The sequence below is a fragment of the Trichinella spiralis genome (genome assembly GCF_000181795.1).
Source record: "Trichinella spiralis strain ISS 195 chromosome Unknown Scfld6627, whole genome shotgun sequence".
NCBI classification, from domain to species: domain Eukaryota; kingdom Metazoa; phylum Nematoda; class Enoplea; order Trichinellida; family Trichinellidae; genus Trichinella; species Trichinella spiralis.
This window is the reverse complement of record NW_003533566.1, coordinates 1-1,011: the sequence shown is the minus strand read 5'-3', so window position 1 is coordinate 1,011 and position 1,011 is coordinate 1. Positions and strand designations below refer to the sequence as shown.

The 1,011-nt window shown below is 41.1% G+C and overlaps 1 protein-coding gene across 1 annotated transcript; it reads right to left on the bottom strand.

Annotated features, from left to right (window-relative positions):
- Window position 1: 1 nt before the first annotated feature.
- On the bottom strand, window positions 2–969 carry Tsp_15281 (conserved hypothetical protein). Its single transcript, XM_003366067.1, has 3 exons — window positions 937–969; window positions 468–771; window positions 2–417 (listed from the first exon to the last, which is right to left on the bottom strand). Exons 1-3 carry the CDS (start codon window positions 967–969, stop codon window positions 2–4), a joined length of 753 nt encoding a protein of 250 aa, XP_003366115.1.
- Window positions 970–1,011: the final 42 nt, after the last annotated feature.

Below are 1,011 nucleotides of genomic sequence, written 5' to 3'. Positions count from 1 at the left end.
ATCAGCATGGGATCCGTTCTTGTATGCCGCTCCATGAAGGTACCTGGATCGGCAATTCAAAGATTCTGGCCACCATTCCGCAGAACCACTTTGGCAGAAATGAAAAGTAGCAGGTTTGGACGTGGACTCCCGGAAACGATCCCTGCACTGCAGGGATAAGGGCAGTCTTGAAGTCGCAAATGATAGTTTGTGGCTGAAGGACAACCCCTAACGCTGCCGCTTTCACTGTTAAAGTATCAAAAATTTCACAATAACAAATTACGTCTTTTCTAACAGTTAAACTATATACAAGAGGAATTAATTTTGATTCGTTAAATACATGAATAGTGAACAGTTGCTGGTACCATTCAGGAACAATTTTAAATGGTCCGTCCATGCACCAGACAGACTGTCCAGCCAATTCCCGTAAATTTTCCTCTGTACAAAATATTAAAACGGAATCATTTACATTATTATACATCAAAAACTGCCGCCCGCCGGAAGTGGGGGAAAACGTTTAGCCCGGCTTCTGTACATAGCCGATTTCACACTTCTGAATGTTGGAAACTGACCAGCAGTTTCTAAGCTGGTGGATGCATTGCTGTATTCTTCGTTATATATCTGCGGCACTGGCTTCGTTTCCTCCCCTGCGCGGCGTTTAAGAGTGTTCCTCTTCTCCATTTTATACAATATGCAGTCGTCGGCAGTGCACGTTTCTGCATGCGGTGCTGTTCTCAAAACAGTGTTTACTTCGAGGTTGGTGTAAACTGCACCCCTACATCCACCTTTTACCTACATGAAGAAATCAGAATGCTGACTGATAAAAAATAGAATATTACAATAATAAATTATTACTTACCCGAGTAAAAAATCCACTGTTTTACATCAAAATTTGTGTTTCAGGAGGTGAGCTCTACCTTCATACACCAAATTATAGTTATTTTGCCTATTTAAAACCAATTGCGATTTTTCGCATGATGGAAGACACATCAGACCATAGTCACGCTCCCATAAAAATAAGTGATAAAATGG

Bases quoted from the DNA above. Each gene is read 5' to 3' on its own strand.
- Tsp_15281 (XM_003366067.1), bottom strand. From the start codon at position 969: ATGTGTCTTCCATCATGCGAAAAATCGCAATTG. The intron at 772-936 runs GTTTTAAATAGG...TTCTTCATGTAG, and splicing joins CATGCGAAAAATCGCAATTG to GTAAAAGGTGGATGTAGGGG. The intron at 418-467 runs GTTTTTGATGTA...TATTTTGTACAG, and splicing joins CCCACTTCCGGCGGGCGGCA to AGGAAAATTTACGGGAATTG.